Source organism: Puntigrus tetrazona, chromosome 19 (genome assembly GCF_018831695.1).
Source record: "Puntigrus tetrazona isolate hp1 chromosome 19, ASM1883169v1, whole genome shotgun sequence".
Taxonomy (NCBI): Eukaryota; Metazoa; Chordata; class Actinopteri; order Cypriniformes; family Cyprinidae; genus Puntigrus; species Puntigrus tetrazona.
In genome coordinates, this window is record NC_056717.1 from 6,146,204 (window position 1) to 6,165,387 (window position 19,184).

A 19,184-nucleotide genomic window follows, 5' to 3' on the forward strand; every position below is an offset into this window, starting at 1 on the left:
AGTAAGGCAGAACAGCAGTCTTGTCAAAATTGTTTTGACTCTGCATTCAATAACAGTCATAAACTTGTGCACAGTGTCATACCAAAACACGCTATGTTTCCACACAAAAAATCCACTGCGGATAGGCTTGAAACACACTGCAAATATGATTTAAAACATACTGCAAGAATTGACTGCAAAATGGAACGATTTCGATTTGTGTTCGCAAATAAAATGTAGTTTATTTTAATAACCCTGTGTTTTATTCCTGCAGTGTTGAACGGCCTTAAGGTACACAAGGACAAAGAGCTGGCTCCCAGATCCAGGGGCAGAGAGTCATCCGTGGGGAGAGAGTGTAACGAGGGCTGTGACGCTGCTGAGATCTCCCACAAGCACACTGCAGCCACGGCAAAGAGCCACAACACCAACGGCCACAACTACAGACGAGCCGCAGAAGAGCTCCGCAAGCAGGTACAAGCCTTCGTGTCTATCTCTGTGTCAGTATGAGAATATCCATCCCGATGTGGGTTACAGACGATCAGACCACTACCATCCCCGGTACTAATGAGCCTGTTGTCTTTGAGTGCCACTAAACTGATTAATTAAGTGAACAATGAACCTCAGAAAGCAGGAAAAGACGGATCGCCTCTCAGTTTCTCCCTTTCTTTCTCGCTTTTTTTATGCCACTCTACTCTTGAGATTCTAAGCTTCGGGGGTTTTACAAGTTAAATCATGCTACAGGCAATATATTAAATGCACAAAATATATACTGTATATGTGCTAATTTATATATACATAATAAATAAACAGTACACACACATACATTATATGCAAAAAAAATTCTATTTAAAATGAAGAATTCCATAATAATTAATACAACAATTTTAAATGAGATTAATTTATTTATTGAATCCCTCTTTGCATAATTAATTGAAGTGCTGTTTTAACCATACGGATGAATCAGCATGAAGCAGTGGCACCTTTAAACGGTGGTTTAACCGTTTAACCGCAGTGACTGACCCAACGTTAAACCCGCTGCGTCAGATAAAGCTGTTATTATGCTGACACACACAAACACATTACCACTCATCTGCTATACTTAAAACAATAAACACTGATAGATGCAGCATAATCCACAATTCTGTGAGAATCTATTAGACAGCTGTTGACCCCCCCCCTTCTCTCTCGCTCACTCTCTATAAAAGCTCATTTTCTGAAGGGTGTTCATGTGTTGGAGAGCTCTGGCGTGGGCATGACCCCATGGCACACGAGCTGGAGAAGGGTTTATACTTCATTGTTTAATTGGACTTTCATTTAATTTATTTTTTATGAGCGTTTGCGTAGAATAACTTGATCTGGGAAGAAGAGAGAGCTCATGCTGCTCACAGCAGGTGCAGGGTCAGTTTCAGCAGCGTTATTATGGGACCGTATGTTAATTGTTATCCCGAGTTGAGGTCTATTTATTTGTTTCCTTGTATCCATGACAGTTATTAATGAGCCTTGATATTTTGGCTTTGTTGTAGAAGTTTTCCTGTTTTTTTGGCTGCGTTTGTTTGTAAGGAGAACGTAGATTGGAACCCACATTGTTTACAGTAAACATAAAAAGCAAGCACAAAAATAAAACATTGAAAGTAATATCAATCAAACTGCAGTCGGGTTGCTTGATTTTTTTTTTTTTTTTTATTAATTGTAACTTAAATACAGGTAATTTACATAACTAAAGTTTGAAAAGTGAAAGTATGTTGTTGGGGGTTTTTTTAACAAATGAAAAGTTTTTCATAGCAAAAGCATAACAGTTGCTTTTTGGCAAAAGCAGATAACTCTATATTTTGTGTTTTAATGTAAAAAAAACAACTTAAAACTAAAATTCTGTGCAGATGACAATGTAGATGCTACACGGGATACACAAACCCTTTTCTTTCAAAAGTTTCACCTTTTTTTTTCTTTTGTGCCCTGAAGAAGATATCACAGGTTCATAAATTTGTCAAAATTACCCATCCTTTATCACTTTTAGTAATATTTGACAAACAGTTCCTCTCAGTTGGTGAATGTAGCCTTGTCACCTGACCTGAATACAGCTTGCTGATTCGGCTTCTGTTCACAAACAAGCTCACAATGTCTTTAAATTGGACAATCCTGACTTTTTTGACACTATGTGTTTAGAGTTCAGATATCGCTATATATGGAGAATAATGCAAAGCAATGGGCGCTGCTAATTTGAGCTAAATTGGAATTTAAATGGATAGAGTGACGGTTATAGAGCATATGTTTAACACATAGGTAGATACGTACTCTGTGTGTGTAGTGAGGGCTGCAGCTCTGCAGATGTTCTCAGTTAAATCTTTTGCTATGCTGCAGCTGGCCTATAGCAACACATGATGTCATCTGTCCTCCCTTATGCTCACGTGCGACCAAGATCCACTTCAGAGAGCTGGCCCGGCCTCTGTCTGTGTGTGTGTTCTCTTGTTTTTGTTCCTGGCTGTTAAGCCGATTTAATCGCACGTCTTTGGCCAGCCGGCCTTTAAACTATTCCATCCTTCCTTCCATTCTCTTTCCTCGCTTCCTTCCTTGTTTCCTCCAGCCCTGCTCTCTGTTTCCCCTGGTTTCAAGAGGTTGCCCACCGGGGGACAGTCCAGTGACCTGTGTTCTCTCGCCTACACGGTTTCTCTCTCTCGCTTCCACCCTTTCAGTCAGACTAAATAATAGCTGGCAGCATGCGGCAGGGCTCGTCTGCACCCTCGGGGGGGAGTTTTTTTAGGATCAGCGAGCCCTCTAGTGGTCACGGCGCTCATTACGCAGAGCTAGACGTGGGATTTCTGCAAGCTCTACTCAGCATCCGGCACGTTATGCTGAGTGGGATTATCATTACAATCACATTCTGCGCTCTCAGAGCCCTGCAGATGGGATGGGGCGTGCTGTAGACCACTGACGTGTTATTTCAAAAGGGGGCGGGTGTGATGACGGCGGGCTCCGTAGACATGGCCGCAGCTGACATCATGCTACATTTGCTTACTCTACCTGCAGAGAGCATCCATCATGCCTGCCTCTGGGGCTGGAGTCTGTCGCTTTCTTTTATATTCTCCCCCTCTCCCTCCTGCCGTTTTTTTTTTTTTTTTTTTTCTTTTTTTTAAGCGCCATCAAGGGAAAGCGATTGATGAAGGAGGTCACATTTCAGTCCCCCTTATCTTTTAATAGCCTCTCTTTGTTGTTTGGCTGCACCTGATAGGAATACAATACAGCCGATGTCTTACTTCAAAAAGCCTCAGCAATCTTCTCGTCTGTCTGTCAGCGAACCTCTGGCCCAGAGATCACCGCAGTCTGGACGCTGTTATTTAACTGCGTCCGGAGGCTTTAAAGAGAGAGCAATAAAGTGGGAGGGATGTGAGAGGGTGTGGCACCACATGTAAAGGCCTATTCATAGAGCATAAATTCATCGGAACGGGCTTCAGACAAAAATACGTTTTGGCAAAAACAGCATTGGTAATCACGCAGGTCTTCATTTTTCATCAGTCTCACATTTTGCATTTGACAAGTGCTAATTGCGTACTAAAAAAGTAATTAAATGTAATTAAATATTTCTCGCAGTACACTTTTCCATATTATAACATACTATTAAGTTTTGTTATCACTTTTTCTTAGCTCTTAACTTTTCTATAGTTGAACAGAATTAGGAACCCAGAATAGGGCTTTTGGAAATGTTGGTGGCCATTTATACTATTATGTGCTATTCACCATAAAGACAATTTTGCTTGACTGCATGTGTTATTGCATCGCTTTGATTAAAGGCTTGTCGAGGCCACTGTCAGAACTCTAATAAGAGTCCTCTGATGTTAGGAAGCACATCGTGTTTATTTCACCTGGAGTTTTAGCCCACTAAAACCCTCCGGCTGCATCTTCTTTTCTTGGCTCTGTGAGAACACACACATAGGAAATCAAATCCTTTTTGCCTTGCCAGAAAAACAGAGCCAAAGAAAACAATGTGAAGAGAGAAGTCGAGGCTGACTATGTTTGTAGCCTGGCATAGTCTAATTCCCATGGCGGCTGTTAAACAATGAGAGGCCGGGCGTAACCCAAGCTGCATCTGCTCTGCTGTGAAGTATATTGGGGGCCTCAGATCAGCTGAAAGCACAGTTCCTTTTATTTGGGGCATTAAAGCCAAATTTGAAGAACTTTAGTATACTGTGCCGACTATGAATTGGTGCTTGAATGGGATTTTATGATTAAACTTTACTTCTAAGGATTGTTTTGCAGCTGTTGGCACTGAATAAAAACATTTTTTTCTCCCTCTATCTGGTACACTTCCCCTCCCTCTTTCTTCCCTGCTGTTTTCTCTGGTTTGGGGTTTTTGGAGCTCTGTTGTGGTCTGTGTTATTGTGTGAGCCGAAACATGCACTGTGACTGAGTTGGTATGCGAAGAGACATCAGAAGCTTATTCTTTGGCGTCAGGATTGAGGGGACTGTTCGAGAGTTTTCACAGTTTTTTAGTAAGTTTGCATTGATCCACTTTATGTAACATGATGATATCTTCTGTTCTCTTTAGGTCTCGAAAGTAAATGGACTCACACGGGCATCATCAGTCGGCACGCATACAGCCAGTGCCAAAAAGTCGAAAGACTTCCGTCTGCCGTCCAAAACTGTGAAGTACACAGCCACCGTGACCAAGGGCCACGTCACCTACACCAAAGCAAAACGAGAACTGGTTAAGAAAGCCAAACTCAACCACAGCAAGCACGCTTCTTCTGCTGGCCTCCGTGCTTACAGCAACAACCACCTCCATCATTCTCATCATCCAACCAGCAATGGCCATGGCCGGCCCCAGCTCTCTCACTCAGGAAAAGCCCAAAGTATCAATGCAAAAACCCGCAAACAGGTGCTATTATCGAACGGGGTGCATAAGATGACTAATGGGGGCCGGCCTAATGGCAGGCTTAATGGACGCCACAGTGCCAGGGAAGAGGAGGAAGATGGCCGACAAGTGCGGCAGGGACTGCGGAACTCTAAACGCAGGAGTGATGCCATTACGATCCTTGGAGCTGGAGCCGAGAGGGACGAAATTAAAACTAAGCCGCCTGTTACTGAGGTTAAGAAAGCTAAACTGCATACTAGCCCACTGGAAACTCGCAGCAAGAAGGCTCTGGGTCAGTTCAAGTCCCCCAACACGATTGCACACAGTATCACTGAAATGGCCGCTTCCCCGACTCAGAAAATGGGTCCTGCCCCTCCTCCTTCACCCCCTGCTGCTCCTGCCTCCCCATCCATGCCCCAGAACCCCGCTACCCCTGAACCAGCACGTCAGAGGCCCAAACGTGCCTCTGCTGGCAAACTGATGTTCATCAGACAAGCACAGCAGAGGGCCCAAACTAACCCCGCCCTCAACCGGACCACATCCACTACCTCAGCCAGCAAATCCTTCAAACCAGCAGACCCCACACACACACCTCCACCCCGGCCAGACAGAGACAGGGAGCGGGAGAGGAGAAGGGCAGGGTGCGCGGCCCTGGGGGATGTGCCCTTTTTCAAACCCACCTCCAGGGAGTTTCAGGACCCTTTGGTGTACCTCGACTCAGTTCGCGAGCGGGCCGAGTCGTCTGGACTGTGCAGAGTGTTGCCGCCTCCTGACTGGAGGCCAGAGTGCAAACTCAATGACGATATGCGTTTTGTGACACAGGTTCAGCGCATCCACAAGGTGGGTCGGCGCTGGGGCCCCAATGTTCAGAAACTGGCCTGCATTAAGAAGCACCTCAAATCTCAGGGCATCTCGATGGATGAGCCACCGCTTATAGGTGAGTCAACTTAAAACTGCATGCGATTGCATGCTTTTGTTGAGTGCCAAGTGCCTAGAGAGCTGTCGAATTTAGCTCAAACTCTCCAACCTGTAATTTTCTAGTAACTCAGAATTCCGCTCTCTCTCTCCGGTATTCTTCATTAGGATTGGTGTTAAACTCTGCAGGGCCTTTTGGATTTGAGGAACCCTGTTATAGGGGCTAGTGCAGTTAAGGGCAACGCTGTTTTTGGAGAGGTCAAATCTAATCAACGTCATTCTCAGGATAAATTTTTGACCGGTGTGGGCTTCATGTGGTTGAAAACTAAAGCAGTGGCCGCCCAGGAGCAATGGTGCCCATTTCTGGTCTTGTGTAATCCACTTATGAAGTAGAACTTCAGTTCCAACTGCAGCAATTACTGTAGCTAGGTTTCCCTGTGCTTGTGTAAGTGTACTGTAATTACATATAAACCTATTGACATCTTTCTTAAGTGTGAGACAATGTGGAGGTTAACTGACCAGTGAACAGCTCCATGGTCCACTCTCAACATATATTGTCAAGTCTCTTATCTGCCTGGAATTGGGCAACCATATGTCAAAACAAGCACACGTTTACAAGGTTTTAAAGCAGCCCTGGACCATTGCTTTTACTTCAGAATCCTGTGTTTCTATTTGAGGGCCCTGTCCGAATATATGTGGTTGAAATAAATGTTTATTGAGCCTGTTAGACTGCTGCCGATATGCTGCAATAATTCCTTTGAAAATTTTAAACTCCTGGTCATTGACCTCTGCTGCTCTCTCTCCCTCAGTTCCTTAGCTCACTTTCTCCAGTCGTTATGTTTTGTTATTTTTCAAAAAACAAATAAAGATGCCATGCCATTTCTCCGCTAACATATTTAGAGAATTAATGAGCTGTGAAATGTAATGAATTTTAATTCTGCAGCTGTCAATACTCATTTGGCAGCAGATGGTGCAGTGTGTCATGGTTACAGTGGTTATGTTCGGAAATGATACATTAACTGTTAATATACTTTCTTAATGTACAGTGCATTAAAGGTTCGCAATCATCTCTCATTGTCGCCCCTTCAGGTGGCTGTGAAGTAGATCTGGCTCGTTTTTCCGAGCTGGTCTGCGACATGGGTGGAATGCAGCAGGTGATGGACCTGAAAAAATGGAGCCGGTTGGCTGACCTGCTTCGCATTCCCAAATCAGCACAGGACCGTCTGGCCAAGCTCCAGGAGGCCTACCTTCAATACCTGCTCTCCTATGACCTGCTCTCCCCAGAGGAGCACCGGCGACTGGAGCAGGAGGTGCTGGCAGAGAAGGAAGCTCTGGAACGCAAGCGGGGACCCCTGGAGGGCCACTCGGATAATGGCCAGCGGTCTCTGGCTCTTCCCCGTTACGAACCCAAGAATGGGCTCACCGGCCTCCACCACCGCAATGGCTTCCGCAATCACAACAAAGAGCCAGACACCCAGCGGCAGGCCGGCCGCCGCAGACTGTTTGCTCAGGAAAAGAAAGGGGAAAAAGTGGACAATGATGAGGCAGATGTGGAGACAGAAGATGAAGGTGTTCTCAGTGACCAGCACAAATGTATATACAAGGTAACGCACCTCCTGCTTTGATAATGGCAGTCCCGAAGCTTATCGGCGCTATTGTGTTTCCCTTCTGAATCGGCAGTATTATGTGTCAAACTTGTTTCATTCACTGTATTCACCCAGTCAAACTGGCAGATGTGCCATTTCCTCAGGTAATGAAGTGTTTAGAGAGAGCATAGAGGCCTCACCGCTGAGCTGCCAGAGAACGTGCCAGAATATCAAGCGTGATGACTATGTTCGTCTGTACGCTGAACACAGAGCCACACTGCTGGGGAAGAAAGGAGCAAAGCTTAATATGTGATGCGTTTTGGGTTTTAATGCTGCTGAGGTTGGCTCTAGTGTGCTTGATGGATGTGTCTCTATGCTGTGCTCTGCATCACAGATCTGAACTTCATTTCAGAGCTATGGCTTGCTAAGCCGCCAGTATGAGTGTCTGTTTTGTTCTTCGGACAGATTTAAAGGTACAAAACGCTGTAGATCTGTTACGAACTCAAGCGAGCTGCCTGCCTAGGCAGTATTTTAGACATCATAGGCGTGCTCCCAACTTGAAGCTAAATTATAGTGCTTTGAGATCCCATTTTGGCCCAAATTAGTCTCAGCATTATAAGCATGTTTTTTCTTTTGCACAGAGACTTTTTTGTTTTGTTTTAAAACAGCATTTGTGACCCTGGACCACAAAATGGTTAGGGTTAAATTTTCAAAATAGAGATTTATACTTGATCTGAAAGCTAAATAAATAAGCTTTCTATTGATGTATAGTTTACACAATATTTGCCAGCTATTTAAATATTAGGAATCTGAGAGTGCAAAAAAAATCTAAACATTAAGAAAATTGCCTTCTGCTATCTGAATTAAGTCTTTGGCAATGCATATTACTAATCAAGAGTTATGTTTTAATGTATTTATGGTAAGAAATTTACAAAATATCGTCATGGAACATGATCTTTACTTAATATTCTAAAGATTTTGGCATAAAAAAAATAATCAATCATTGAACTCTTGGCTATTGCTACAAATATACCCATGCTTCTTATGACTGGTTTTGTGGTCCAGGATCACATTTAGGCATGCTAGGTTTAATCAATGCCAAGTTATTAGCTTAGCATGCTAGCATGAGGCTGCTTTAGAAATGAAAATACTTTTTTTGTGCATGTGGTTAAGGTGAAGAGCACTTTGCACGGCTCGCCTGCTGCCTATGAACAGGGTTTTAATTGAGACACACGTTTTTGGTTAGCATGGTGTTGTAGATTACTGATGTAAGAAGCGAGGCAGAGATATAGGGCAGAGTTTGTGTGGTTCTCGTGTTTGAGAGAGGGCCGGTAATAAAGGAACTGTGACAGGGTGGGTGGGTATCACGATTGTTGTTTTGTGAGAAGACTTGTTCCCAGGCCCTCGGCTCAAGGTGTACGTGAGGCTGAGTTCTTAGCTATAGTCTATGTAAGGTGATTCCGTCTGCCTCACCAGCCCTATAAAAATACCCCGCTGACTCTTACAGCACCCCGTCTGTCTGTCTGTGTGTTGTTGTCTGAGGTAACACTTTCTGCTGGGCGGGACGGCGAGAGTGGGCCTCTTCACAGAATGGTTTCTGAATATAGGTCACAGCTCAGCTCCTCGCACACACACTGCACTTTGTTCATCTCCAGCGCGGTACCTGGCAATTGTTTTTGTCTGTAGCTATCAGTGCTGTCATGCGGTTAGAGAGCGAGTGTTTCTCAGTTGTGCTGTGGTTCTTAAGAAGAGTTTGAGGTAGACAGCTTGTGGAGCTATGAATGGGGAAAAACTGCAACACGTAATTTGATTTTAAAATGGGGAAGAAAAAGCATGCGTTCTACACGTATTTTAACTTTAATTTAAGCAAAAGGCAACACATTTAACAGAACTTAATGGTAATTTGACAGATGTTATTAAATCGTTAGCTTGTTTTTTGAGAGCCGCCTGGAGCCAATTCCAAGATGGCCACCAAACAAACACTGATTATTTTATCCCTTTTTCTTTTATTCCAGGGGAGATCGGTATCTTTGACCACCTTTTACAGGATAGCAAGAAATACTATGATGATGTGCTTCAACAAAGAGCCTGGGGCTGCTGAAGTTGAGGTACGCGCAAACCACTTCCTTAACCAGATGCAATTGGGTATAATATTTCTGTGAAACGTCGACCCTAGTGACCAGTATCAATGCTAAAAAAAAAGTATAATAATATCTGCTCAATGACAAATTGTCTTTAAATAGCATGTACTTTCCGTGTTGCATATTTTATAAGCGTATCCCATGACAGTTGTATCCTTGTATCCTGTCATATTTCCTCGTTTCCTGCCATTTCTCTTCATCTCCATCTGTCCTGCTTTTCTTTATATAGCAAGATTATTGGCGGATAGTGGAGCAGAGAGACTGCCACGTAGCAGTGCATTATGGGAAAGTGGACACAAACACACATGGAAGCGGCTTCCCTGTGGGCAAGTCTGAACCCTTTTCCAAGTAAGAGCTGCTTTCATTTGAGATTAATTAAAGGCATGGTGGGAAGTTGTATCACCTCTTATTAAAATGCTTTTCCCTCTGTCACTGCAGGCATGGATGGAATCTCACTGTCCTTCCCAATAACTCTGGATCCATTCTGCGCCATCTTGGTGCTGTGCCTGGTGAGTCCACTATTGTTTTCGGTAGCAGAAAAGACATCATGTAAAGCTCCTTTGTTGAATAAGTCATCACCCGCTTCTGGTTCTCTCTCACAGGGGTGACTATTCCCTGGCTGAACATCGGCATGGTCTTTTCTACCTCATGCTGGTCACAAGACCAAAACCGCCTTCCATACATTGATTACTTACACACTGGTGCTGATTGCATTTGGTGAGTTTTGTTTCCAAGTAGTGTCTATGAATTAGTGAATTAAAATAATCAAATTGAACATTTGCTACATAAATGATGTTTTACCATTTAAAATAAAAATGTATTAAATGTTTATTAGACAATTTAACTAAACTATTAATAATTTGCATTATAATTGTGTATGATTTATGTGTGTGTGTGTGTGTGTGTGTGTGTGTATATGTGTATATATATAACATTGTGTATATAATTTTTTATAAAAATTTAAATATTGTTGATAGTGTGCATTATTGAAGTTACATTTATCATTAAATATTTATATTTTATACATTATGTAATTGATTATATACTATTTTCATTGTAATTATATATATATATATATATATATATATATATATATATATATATGTATGTGTGTATGTATGTATGTATGTTTATTTACATTTTTTGAATTTTAAATTTTTTTTTTTTAAGTCCAAACACTTAACAAAAATGTACAAATAGTTTCTTTGTATACTATTGTTTTGTTCAACGTGTCTGTTATTTACTTTTAGATAGATTGTGTCATTTTAATGTTATTTTAAAACTTTCTGAATACGTTTTTATTTTAATTTAGGTTTTTGTTTTACTAATTTCAACTCGTCTTTGCTAACTCAGCTGTGTTGTACAGATCAGCTCCTCTAGAGGGCGCACTACTCTGTAAAACACTCACTCACAGCATGCTTTCCACTCACAGGAGCGTCAGCTGTTTGTTTGTGTTATTATGTGCATGACTCATCATAATAAAGTCAAAGGCCTGTTTCCATGGCGACCGAGCTGCTTTAGGAGCCGGCAGGCAGCGCAGTTGTCTTATGTCAACCAAACAATGACACTCCCGTCCCGTTACAGGTATTCTATTCCTGCTGAGGAAAAGACAAAGCTTGACAAAGTGGTGCACACACTGCTACAAGCCAACGGCACGCCGGGACTGGAAATGCTGGAGAAGAACGTTATGGTAAGATCCTATAAACAAAAATAGCATTACCTTTTAGTGCAGTTGTTATACATAGCATGTCTCCGCATTTCTCCAGATTTCTCCAGAGGTGCTTTGTCGTGAGGGGATCAAGGTCCACCGCACGGTCCAGCAGAGCGGGCAGTTTGTGGTGGTCTTCCCCGGGGCGTTCGTGTCCAGGGTGTGCTGCGGCTACAGCGTGTCTGAAACTGTGCACTTTGCCACACCACAGTGGATGAACCTGGGCTACGAGGCTGCTAAGGTGAGTCTCTCACGTTTCCACGTCCGCCTGTGGGACCTATATACGTTTGCTAGGAGATGTTTAGAAGACGCTCTAGGAGAGGTTTAAAAGATGCTCTTCTCTCGCAGGACCTGAAATACAGGCATATAGCAAAACCCTTCTCTATGGAGAAGCTGCTCTACCAGATCGCCACAGCCGAGGCCAAACGAGAAAACAGACTTGTGCTCAGTACAATCTCTTCTCTTCTCAAAGATCTCAGGTGAGCGCTGGTGTTTTTTTTGAACAGTTCTGGGGGTTGAGGTCAGGCTGGACCTCTGCTTAAAAGGAGACCTCTCGGTCCTCTGACTGGAGTTGAATGTCTCTGTTTTACAGGAACATAGAGATGAAGCAAAGGCAGGATCTGTATGAAGCAGGGCTGCTCTCCTCCGCACGCTACTGCACTCACGACAACAACCAGTCACCCGCTGACACCAGGAAGAAACCCCGCAAGTGGCTGGCGCTGGAGTCGTCCGAGAGACGCTGCCAAACGTGTCAGCACCTCTGCTACTTATCTATGGTGAGATTCGGCTCACATACAGTACTGAACTCTATGTCCAGCGTAGTATACACTAAACCAACTAACTAAGGTTCTGTCTTACTTTAAATGCTAATATAGAAAAACGAATATGTATATAACTAAAATTATACATATCAAGTCTAATTCCATGCAATACATCCGTCCCTTAACGAATCTACTGATGCACGTCATGCTGTGTCCGTTGTCATGGGAACGTCCCAGCTGAAGATAATGAGGAAATTACATCGCTCCCTTTGACAAGTGCGCTCCAAACGACTAATAATGACAACCACGTGCTCTGTTTACCCCAGAGCTCCCACTAACAAGGCCTTGAGGATGATCACTTTTAGAAAATGACCATGAATCGTAGGGGACGAGATTCGTTACACCCCTAGTACTTTGTGCAGTAGCTGGTCTCAGCCAATGCGATCTGAAGTCAAAACTATTTTTTTTTTAACAGCTGAGATTTTTGAACCGCAGTTCTCAAATTATCTAGGAAATTAGGGAATTTTAAAACTGGGATTTCAAGACCGAGAAAAGACAAGGATGTAAAACAAAAGCATAATCACAAACGACTAGAAATGTTGTATAAATTCATTAGTATTAAAAAATAAACTAAAATAAAAATGTATAAACCCCTAAGATAATGAAAGCTTCTGGAATTAAGGGGTTTAATTATTTTAATATATTTTACAGTTTTGTACGAATATTTTCAACAGCTTGGTAATACTATGTGTTAGAGAACACACATTCCCTATTAACCAAGAGTTTTCCCTCAATAATCTCCTAATAATAGTAAGTAAGGTTGTTTAGAGTCTGGTGATGCAGAATATGTGCTTTGCAGGTACTAATAAACAGCCTTTATGCTAGTAGCATGCATGCTAATAAGGAACTAGCTAATAGTTAACAGTGCTCTCAAGTGTTTCTAAAAGCAAAATGTAAAAGTCTAGCTTTGTGATTTATAGCAGAAGTACCAGAAATGTCTTGAAGGCCCCTTTGAATGTTATCTTTGACAATCCCGATGAAGCTTACAGTATATGCGGTATTGACTAATGAAATCTCTATGGCAGTGTTCTGTAATGTCCTCCGTTCTGTATCCTGTACATTGGTTTTCACTGTAGTTAGTGTGCGTTATGTAATCTTTTGTTGTCACTGTGTTGTAGTCCTAATAGAACCGAACAGTTGAGTCGAGCTGAGATTTTACCTCCAGTGCTGATGATTCGCGTTCAGTCGTCGCTGACAGAAGACTTGAGAATGAGTTCTGGTCTTAATTGAGCTTGTTGTTACTGCTGCAGGTGGTGCAGGAGAATGAAAATGTGGTTTTCTGTCTGGAGTGCGCGCTGCAGTATGTGGAGAAACACAAAAGCTGCCGCGGCCTCAAGATGATGTACCGCTATGATGAGGTAAGACACGATCCGAACCGTGCCTGCAGGGGGAGCTGTTGAGACGCTTTACATTCAACCAACTGTTGGTGTTCCTTCATCTAATATTGTTCTCTGGCAAACATTTCCACATGCTAATGAGTTTCTGTGGAATCAGTTTTGTATTGGTTTTTTGCGTTTGCTAAACCTTGTATTTAGTTTTTCTCAAATTAGAGTTTTTATTTATTTGTTTGTTTTTTCTCTCAAAACAGCAGGTTCTTCTTCGCGCCACATATGAATTAATTCAAGCAAAAATCATTTTAACGTGCAGATGTTTTTTTTCTCTTACATTCAAAAGCATTCTAATATGCAGTTTGTTTGTTTTTTTATCTTTCTAACATTATTTAATTATTAAAAGTGACTATAAAAATGTTGCGCAAGATTTCTGTTTCACATAAATGCTGATCTTGTGAAATATCTATTGATCCTAGAAAAAAAAAAGTTTCCACAAAAATATTAAGCAGCAACATTAAACAAGAACTGTGCCCCGTTATTCATCAATAATAATTAAACAACAGATCAGCATATTAGAATGATTTCTAAAGGACCGTGTGACGGCTTTGTATTACACAAATTTATACAAAATATATATTCAAATATAAAACGGTTATAATCATTTGTGCTCGTTACAGATTTTTGTCAAAAACGTTGTTTCAAGCGTAATGCAAGTAGACAATGAAGTAGAACAAAAATGATATTTGTAATATATATATCAAAATATTTCCAGGTTTAATCGGACCTTTTACTGACTTTTGAAGAATAAAGTTAAACTACTTTTGACAGTTACATCCGCAGTTTAGAGCTCAACAAGAACTCAAGTGCCGACGCTGTCTGTCTCTGTGTGGTCCCTCAGGAGCAGATCAACAGTTTGGTGAATCAGGTCTGTGGTAAAGCCCTGGTGAGAAGCCCGGCGGACGGCTGTAACGGCTCCAGCCCCACCAAACCGCCCGCCAAGCGCGGCCCCCGCAAGAGAGCCGGCGTGGAGCTGTCCCTGACCCACCTGTCCAAAAGTGCCGCCGCCGTCTCATGAGGAGCGCCGCCCAGTCCGTGTCCTCTCCCTCTCTTCGTATCGTTCGTGTCTTTTATCACCCACATAGCAGGGCAGAGTTTTCCGTGTTGAAAGCAGGCTGCCTTTTTTGCACTAGCGCACTAGTTTGTATTCACCAGATGTTTGATAGCATTAAGAGACGCGGTCCCAGGCGTGCGTTTCACTGACGGGTGCGAGTCTGACGTCATCTTCTTCTGTCCGGACCCTCTTCCTCCTCGTCCTCGGCCCCCTCGACTGCACACGCGCTCCTCCCGAACTGTGAACCTTGGGACAAATGGGTGCTCCTCTCCCCGTTTCTCCAGACCCCTTTCCTTTGAATGTTGGTGCTCGGTGGAGCTGCCCGAGAATGTTTTATTTTCGTTTCGTTTTTTGTTCATCGCATCGTTTCGGCGTTTGCTTTTAGCCAAGCGATTTGTTATATTTCGGCTCTTTTTAGTTTTGGCGTTCCGTTTGGCTTCACGGCGACACCTTTTGGTTTCCGTTTGGTCAGCATGCGGAAGACGCGTCTCGAAAGACGGCGAACACTTGAACAATTTTAGCTCGTTTTAATATCGATTTAGTTTTTTATTCAAGAGGAAGTACGGTGGGTTTTTAGTGCACGCTGTCCTCTGCGGATTCGGGCCGGTTTCCATGGCAGCGGGTCGGGCTGTACTTGAGGAAGTGGGTGTTGGGGAATGAATTAGCGGGTCCTGTCCCGGCGGTGAGGGGCGTCCCTCCCACGCCGACGCTTACGAGCGATACCTGTGCCTGATGTTTAACGGGGAGATCTTTCTTTATTTCGGTGCTGTTGTTTTTGTTTTCTTTTTGTTTTACTGTATATCAGTGCAAAAAAAAAAAGGTAATAAGAAAGAAGAGCTGCTCGCTGGCCTTCTTATCCCACAGGACGGAAGAGCCCAGAGGCTTTTTCCGCTTCTAGATGTGCAATCGTGTCAACATTCCATTCTTCCAGACTTATTGATTCATCTGTACCAGTTAACATTAATTATTATATAATATTATTGTAATTATTATATTTTGTTTCTCCTCTTTTGTTTCCGACGTGCTATCTCAATTTAGAGCCACTATTCAGAGGGTGTAAAATGTGAAAGTTGTTTTTTTTTTCTTCTTCGTTGTTTCTTTTCGTTCCGTCTTTTTTTTCTTTTTGCAGAAGTATCATCGACTTAAAGAAACTTAAGAAAATCACCTTTTTGTACATAACCTGTAAATGTCTTTAATACTTGAGCCTTTGTTGGAGTGACGGAAGGAAAGGATAGGTGGATAGATGGACGATGTCAGATGAAGAAAAGCCTTACATTTCAGTTTCTTCAGCTGCGGGAGGTCGATGCGTACAGGGTCGCTCTGGTAATGTGTATAAATTTTAAGTGCTGCTTACATCACTGAGGACTAAGAGAACGGAGTCGCGATTTGCCCCTAGTTTTGTTTTTTAGGTTTACTTTTTTAAAGAAAAGGGAAAATACTTTCACAAAAAAAAACAAAAAAAAAAAAAAGGTTTTTACATTTTCATTACTGAAAATTCAACATTGTAGTAGCTACTCATGTTGCACTGAGCTTGCCAGTGGTGACTGTCAAGGAAAAAAAAAAAAAACTATAATCCAGTTTGTTGGTTGTCGTCCTTAACAGAAGACTGAACTGTTTTAGGAGTATTTAATGAAAACCAAGTCAGGTGTTTTCAACAAAACGGCGGTTGTCAAGTTTTTATGGCCTTAGGATGTATTTTATTCAGAAATTGTGTTGTTTCTGTTCCTTTTTCTACAATATGAGAGATCTGCTCACGGTCAGGCGAGTTAATTTATTAGCTTTTCCTCTCTTGAGGAAAGATTTCATGTTGGTTATATTGCCAGGTTTATTTTGGTTTTTCTTTTGGTTTTTTACTTTTTCAATTTGTACTTAAGGTTTAATAAAAACTCATGGACAATTCGCTGTCAGTCTGCGCTCTTTGTTATTGAACTCTGTGTTGGTTTGAAGGGGAGTGTGTTGAACATGTGACTCTTTTCTGACACATAGACCACACGCTCTGAAAGAACTTCATAAAATGTACTGTATAACGCAGTTTTATTCATGTTAATAATACGTTGTAGGAGACGGTTAAAAATACATTTTGAAATAATACTTAATAATGCAATCTGAACATTTTTGTTTTACGCTCTTATTTGTAATAGTATTAATAGGGGTTATGGCAATATGACAATAATACTATAATAATTTGATCATTAAAATTATTTTAAAAATCTAAATATTTAAAATAAACATTTAAGTGTTTAAAAATGTATTTAGTAATTTTATTCTATAAGCATTTAGTAACAATATATTACTGTTACTCTGACTCTGGTGAGCTTGAAGCCTCTAAAGCATTATTGATTTTACACAGAGACAGACATGAACATCCCTTTTGAATACATTTCTAACATTTGTAATCTAAATCAATTTTTAAAAGCTGGAAATACTTTTTTATGGACAAGATGTGAAACTAGCCTGAGATCAAACTAGTCTACCTGGTCTCATGGCATAAACAGACCTGGGTGCACTTTTTAGTAAGTCACAAAATATGTACCAGCGAGTACACATCACTGCAGTATCCAAAAGAAATAAACACTAGAGGCAGTAAAACTTGACACGTTTTATTCCTTTCCCATAATAAGAAATTGCAATTTTTGCACAGTTACTTAAATAATAACTTTTTATGACTTCCAAAACAATATTAATGTGCAGATATATTTGAAAACTGATTCTTTTAAACATTAGCGCTACGCAGAGACGTACTCGAGAGGCGAGGGGCTTCGCTTTGAATCCCGTGTAACTACAGTTCAACAAAACAGCTCAAATCTGATTCACGGTTGATTCAACAAATGCATGTGTTAACACTATCAGGTAGGTTTAGGGTTGGATTGGGTGTAGGACATTTTTCCAACATGATAGAGCGTTAACTTTTAGCGACAGTCCACGGATATTTCAATTATGAACCGCCGCAATACATACCTATATCAACTTAATAAAAATGTGCCAGGGTTCACCGATTGAACCTGCGTTTTAGAGCCACTCGCAAAACATGCAGTAGGGTACGTAAAAACGGAGCTGTACGAAAAGTGCACAGAGGTATGTATTTTTCTGAGACCAGGTTGAAACTATCTTGTAGAGTGAAAAAAAATCTAATATAGATGATGTAATTTCTAACTGACAGAGGGACAAACAGCAGACCAGCTGTGTGCAGGGAACGTCCAACAGAATAAAAGATATTTATTGATTTGGAGGGCAGGCACAGGATCGGGCTTCACACTGCACAGCACATGACAAAGAATTTCTTTACAAAAACCAAAAGGGTTTCATAAAACACCAGTGCACACTCTTCCTTTGGACGCGAGCACGTAGCACAGCACTAATTACATCACTTCCTTTAACAGTCTGTTGTCTTTTCAGGATGAGCTGCTGCTCTCACAGTTCTTGATTGGCTGGTTTTGTTCTCTTTCGGGTATCGTGGCGTCCTCCTCGACCTCTTCCTGATCCGGCTGGACAAGCAGAGAGTCGCAGGTGGGTGCCGGTCCCCTCTCATCATCCTCATCGTCGTCGTCGTCTTCATCCTCCTCCTCCTCTTCTCCCGCCTCCGTGTCCTGGCTGGCCGAGTCCGTGCAGGTGGAGGACAGCGAGGCCAGCTTGTGTCTCAGGTCGGCCTGTGTGGGCACCTGGAGAGTGATCTCAGAGGTGAACGACTCCACATCAGGACCTGGGAGAGAATCGTTCAGAAAAGAGATTAAGAATGATCATTTGTCTTTTAAAAAATGTAATACGCTGCTCAGACAACATTTAGGTTACTAGAAATCTTTAGCTGGAATCCTGAGTTTCACGAAAACAATCTCCACACAGATTTCTTTCAAGTTAGTGGTGACCAACAGAAACCTTCTTAGGGTTAAAAGTCACAGTTATGCTTCATGCATCACTATGTCACTGACGATGGAAAAGTATCTATTTTCCCCCAAATGTTCATCTAATTTAGTGAAACTTATGTAAAATGTTGTGGGAATTAGTTTGGCGATGAAGCACTGCTTTGCTCAGTTCCCAGAAACTGGATTGGAGTGCTGTGGATTACTTGTGAATTATTGTAATGTATTTATTAACTCTCCTTCAGAAGGTACCCATTCGCTGCATAGGATCCGTTGGTGAGCAAGTGATTAATCGTTGCTTTTCTACGAATCTGTTCAACTTTGGGAATTTTCCACTCTTTTGTGACCCTAGCAAGACTTTCAGTAAATTTTAATTTTGGGGTTAATTATTTCTTTGCCACAGAAACATCACAATTTAAACATCTCAGAGCAGAACATGAATAATTTCAGTAATTGAAACATGCTATCTGCACTGTAGACTGAAACCCGGGATTCATCCTCGAAGAGAACACCTGTCCAAAGTGCCAGACGCCGTAGAATGTGAGTTTTAGCTTTTTTTCAGCATGGAAATGCTTAAACAGGTCACATTTAGGTAGGTTATATGTTTAAATGTTTTTTCAACAGGGTCGTGTCGAGTGTGGAAATGAAGTGCGCATGGAGGCGCCAGGGCGATCATTAGCATTTTTTTCTTCAATAGAAACAACTTGCAGTACGCCTTCATTTTTGCTCATACAGATAAGATTAATACTTAATCTGGAATTGTATATTGCCTACCATTATTTCTGTGTGCACTCAAAATATAAATTTGCGAAATAAGGAAAACGTTGAGCAGGGACATGTCGAGCTCGGGCTGAAATGCTTTACTGTGTCCAAAACTGGTGCTTTATAT

At 41.8% G+C, this 19,184-nt stretch overlaps 2 protein-coding genes across 3 annotated transcripts in view; one reads left to right on the forward strand and one right to left on the reverse strand.

Annotated features, from left to right (window-relative positions):
* jarid2b (jumonji, AT rich interactive domain 2b) overlaps positions 1–16,340 on the forward strand; it is a 100,995-nt gene extending 84,655 nt beyond the window's left edge. Inside the window, exons 6-18 of the mRNA XM_043217546.1 lie at positions 254–450; positions 4,520–5,762; positions 6,830–7,344; positions 9,342–9,434; positions 9,697–9,815; positions 9,906–9,976; positions 10,070–10,184; positions 11,052–11,157; positions 11,234–11,416; positions 11,524–11,654; positions 11,768–11,951; positions 13,247–13,354; positions 14,226–16,340. Of these exons, the coding sequence (XP_043073481.1) occupies positions 254–450; positions 4,520–5,762; positions 6,830–7,344; positions 9,342–9,434; positions 9,697–9,815; positions 9,906–9,976; positions 10,070–10,184; positions 11,052–11,157; positions 11,234–11,416; positions 11,524–11,654; positions 11,768–11,951; positions 13,247–13,354; positions 14,226–14,402 (3,242 nt within the window). The 3' untranslated portion in view covers positions 14,403–16,340. The remainder of the gene's footprint in view (positions 1–253; positions 451–4,519; positions 5,763–6,829; positions 7,345–9,341; positions 9,435–9,696; positions 9,816–9,905; positions 9,977–10,069; positions 10,185–11,051; positions 11,158–11,233; positions 11,417–11,523; positions 11,655–11,767; positions 11,952–13,246; positions 13,355–14,225) is intronic.
* A 1,279-nt stretch (positions 16,341–17,619) lies between these two features.
* The window catches only part of dtnbp1b (dystrobrevin binding protein 1b), a 28,868-nt gene continuing 27,303 nt past the window's right edge, over positions 17,620–19,184 (reverse strand). For both annotated transcript variants that reach the window (XM_043217547.1, XM_043217548.1), the window contains exon 4: positions 17,620–18,138. In XM_043217547.1, coding sequence (XP_043073482.1) covers positions 17,831–18,138 — 308 coding nt within the window. In that variant the 3' untranslated portion in view covers positions 17,620–17,830. The remainder of the gene's footprint in view (positions 18,139–19,184) is intronic.